The 3,740-nt window shown below is 34.0% G+C and overlaps 1 protein-coding gene across 1 annotated transcript; it reads right to left on the minus strand.

The window, feature by feature from the left end:
• Nucleotides 1–247: 247 nt before the first annotated feature.
• LOC127126697 (uncharacterized) lies at nt 248–3,357 on the minus strand. Its single transcript, XM_051055673.1, has 2 exons — nt 2,779–3,357; nt 248–861 (listed from the first exon to the last, which is right to left on the minus strand). The coding sequence occupies exons 1-2, from the start codon at nt 3,231–3,233 to the stop codon at nt 612–614; spliced, it is 705 nt and encodes a 234-aa protein (XP_050911630.1). The 5' UTR covers nt 3,234–3,357; the 3' UTR covers nt 248–611.
• Between the last annotated feature and the right edge of the window lie 383 nt (nt 3,358–3,740).

The following is a 3,740-nucleotide window of genomic DNA, read 5'->3' on the forward strand; positions in this document are numbered from 1 at the left end:
AATAATTTTAAAAGAACACAAAAAACCTTGTAGTTTTCTTTAAAATCTTTATAAAGTAATTTAAATTATTCATATCAAAATCACTTATACTTTAATCTATAGAAAACATCTTTAAAAAGAGGAATGGAAATTAATGTCTCTGAAGTGGCATTTTTTATCCAAGTGGTTAATGAATCTTAAGAGGAAAACTCAACTATAACATATCAAATGAATTCATCAAGCATATATAAAAATCAACAAGCCCGGATACTAAAGTTAATGACTTTAACATATAAGCATCAAGAATTTTAGGATAAAAATCCCAATCCGTACCAACAAATTCCTATTATGAATAACAAGCAATAATTTAATGTATTATGATTTATGACGCTGCTCATAGGGTGCCAATAAAATGACTGAGCAAGAATAAAGAAACGCAAAATTTAAGGACATGTCTAGAATACTCACAATTTACATGTATCTAAGTACATTTCTTATTGACACTTGATGCTTCAACAGTCAACACCAAGTCATAACTCTTTCTCAGATATTGTAACCTGCCCTCACTATATACTGTGCAATGTCTTCAATGAATCAATAATATTTCCAATAATCAGCAGCATAATCTTTGTTTATTCAGTCTCAGGTTTAGGTAGCATTGCCCTACGAGCAGCTCTTCGTCTATTTTGAATTTGGCGGACAAATTCAGGAACTAATTCATGGAAATTTGGACTAGGCTTACCATTAACTGAGATATTATAACCTGCCCTTTTTACTGCACGAAGCAAGCACTTTTCACCTAATTGGTAATGAGCAGGGCATGCACAGGGAACCATGGACCTCAATACTGGCTTATTACAGTAGGATGGCCCTGTTGGCAAACTGCATAAAGCCATAATTATTACAAGTAAGAAAACAAAATGTAATGCATGAAAACAGAAAAGGACAAAAAAACAATTTACCAATTGTTGACAATTGACATAAATGAGAAAAACAATGATCCAGTAAAATTCAAGCATTAAGTTTAATTAGTAAGATAGGTACAAAAGTGTAAGCTCTGAATAGAAAGAATTTATGTACAGAATTTAAAAACTGTATAGTGCAAGATGGCATATTCACATGGTGAGGTTTTGAAGTGAACCCTTTTCACATGTACATTGTCATGACACAACTAACTAGAACTCAACAGATATGCATTGGCGCTTGGGGTCATGCGGTGATTTTTGTATATAAGTTGATAAGTACCCAAGCACTTGGAAAACTCTTCCTCAAAATCTAGCTATTAAAAAGAAGAAGAATCAAATCACTTAAGTACTTCACCGAGCATTTCATACTACTTGATATGGGACTTAGACACCCCGTAATACCAAAGTCCCTATCACTAGCCAAGATGACAAGATCAAGAAAGAGCAATTTTGTACATTCTCAAGAACTTTGTATCAAACTAGTCCTGCAGATATTGGAATCTGGTTGGTTTTGAATCCACCCATTACCAACCACAATGTAAGATATTCCTCAGCAAGTACAGTTAATATTCAGCTTAGTGAACAGAAGAAAGATTGAGGTTGACAGAAGTGAATTAAAGTCTCAACAGTCTTATCAATAGCGGATGGCGGACCATGGCGATAAGCCAAATATCAGCCATATAAAGCCACCATATCTGCCATAAAACACCATGGCACCAGCAGCATCCTTCACAAGTTGGTCTGGTGGTTGTCAGAAAATCCGCCACATGGCAGATATTTGACAACACCAAGTCACCGAACAAAAATGTTCCACACCATGTTGCATTACAATTATATCATTAAAATGAGAATTACAAGCTGTAGCGCCAATATGAAATTTGACATGTGTTTGGTGTCCAACATATATCGGTGATGGACACTGACATGACATTGATGCGTCTGGTAGCATTCAATCACTTCTTTTCTTTTCAAATATCATTGTATATATGTGCTGGTGTCATATCCAATGTCTATATAAGTTTTTGTGCCTCATTGACCACAAGTGTTTATGTTTTAGTTAAAAACAAGAGCAAAAGTAGCCGTGTAACGTTTTAACCAAAAGGAAAAACAATTTTGAGCAGATACCCATCAATCAGAACTTAATTGGAAAACAAAGGAGGGTGCACTCAAGAAGAACGCAAAATAATCAATAACTGACATATAGCACGGACACTTCTAATTGAACCCTAACACTCCACACCATTGCCAACATGTGTAATTACATTTAATCAATCTATATTTTTAAATTATCATTGATTTCGACCTGTCAATGTCGGTGTGCGTCGATGGTGTCTGTCTGAGTTTGTCAATGGAACATGATTACCTGCTGTCAATTTTCGACAGCATTCACGCATTTGGTGCATTTGTGGTCGTTCGATTGAGATCGGACTATTCAGATTTCAAAGTGTGGATTGTTTATTTCATAAAATGTTAAATTTATATTAAATTCTGAAGCGATCTGAACTCAAAGCTTGAAACAAACAAAGTTACCTATTTTTTCTCATCAACCACAAACAATACCCACTTAATTCCTCTAGTTCTCTTATTATTCATCTTTCCCAAAACCACAACCAAATCCAAGAAAGAAACAAAAACCAAAAAATAAAAATAAGTACACAATCCCTAAAATCACACTAATTCCCAAATTGCAAGAAACACAATTATTCACACTTGTTAATCAAGAATTTCTATTTCACTCAACATAGCCAACATCTAGAAAAATCCAGTAAATCCAAATAAACAAAACATTAAATTAAAAAATATATTCAAAATAAATAACAAAAAAAAAACTCACTTTTTAGCCACGGCGGTGCATCCCCGGTAAAGCTTCTGCTTCGAATCAGACAAAATATGCGCATGACAGAACCTAGTGAGAGCCATAGCCTTTGTTTTGCATCCACTATAAGCGCAACGAACGAAATCATCACCGACAGCAGAACCATTTTCAGTGCCATTTGCCGTTTCCCCCAAAACGACACCGTTGGGGTTTTCTTCATCTTCTTTGAAAGGACTCTTCCCGTAAATCCAGTAATAGTCTCTGTACTTGGCTTTTACCTCATCCATTAAAGCCCAGTAGTGACGCCGGTAACAGCGAGCGAGTTGTTTGACTCGGCGAAGTCGACGAGTCAGAACCTCGCGCCGAGATAACACGGCCGAGTTAGCGAATACTATGTCTTTCTCGGCACCGTCGATAGTCATCGGCGAAACTGGAGGCGGTGGTGGCGGTGGTGGTGGTTGTGACTCTTCCATGGGTGAATTGGTCAGTTACCGGAGAGATTTTAGATTTTGCGAAGTTGGAATGAAATCTATTTGATTTCAATTTTCAAAAGAGAAACAGAATCATATGTGCCTTGAAACTCGTGAAATTTATATAAACTTCATTTTATTTTTTTAACATTCTTTAATTTTTATTGTATATTGAAAATTTGAGGATAAATAATACTAGTAATTAATATAAAATTACCTTAACCGACCAAGAAAAATAAAATTGTCTTTTAAACCAGCTTTTTTAATATTTTTAATTGGTTTATAGATAAACATTGAAAATTAAAAAATTAATTCATTGAATCACAACTAATTATGTGTGTTATTTTATAAATTATTTTATAATAAAAAATACATATTTTAACAATTTGACAGCTATTAGTTGAATGTAAATTTTGAAAAAACAATATATGTGAGATAAAATTATATTTTAATTGGTTTATAGATAAACTAGAAAGTTAGTTTGTTGAATCAAAGTATGTGTATTATTTT

This window comes from Lathyrus oleraceus, chromosome 3 (assembly GCF_024323335.1).
Source record: "Lathyrus oleraceus cultivar Zhongwan6 chromosome 3, CAAS_Psat_ZW6_1.0, whole genome shotgun sequence".
NCBI classification, from domain to species: domain Eukaryota; kingdom Viridiplantae; phylum Streptophyta; class Magnoliopsida; order Fabales; family Fabaceae; genus Lathyrus; species Lathyrus oleraceus.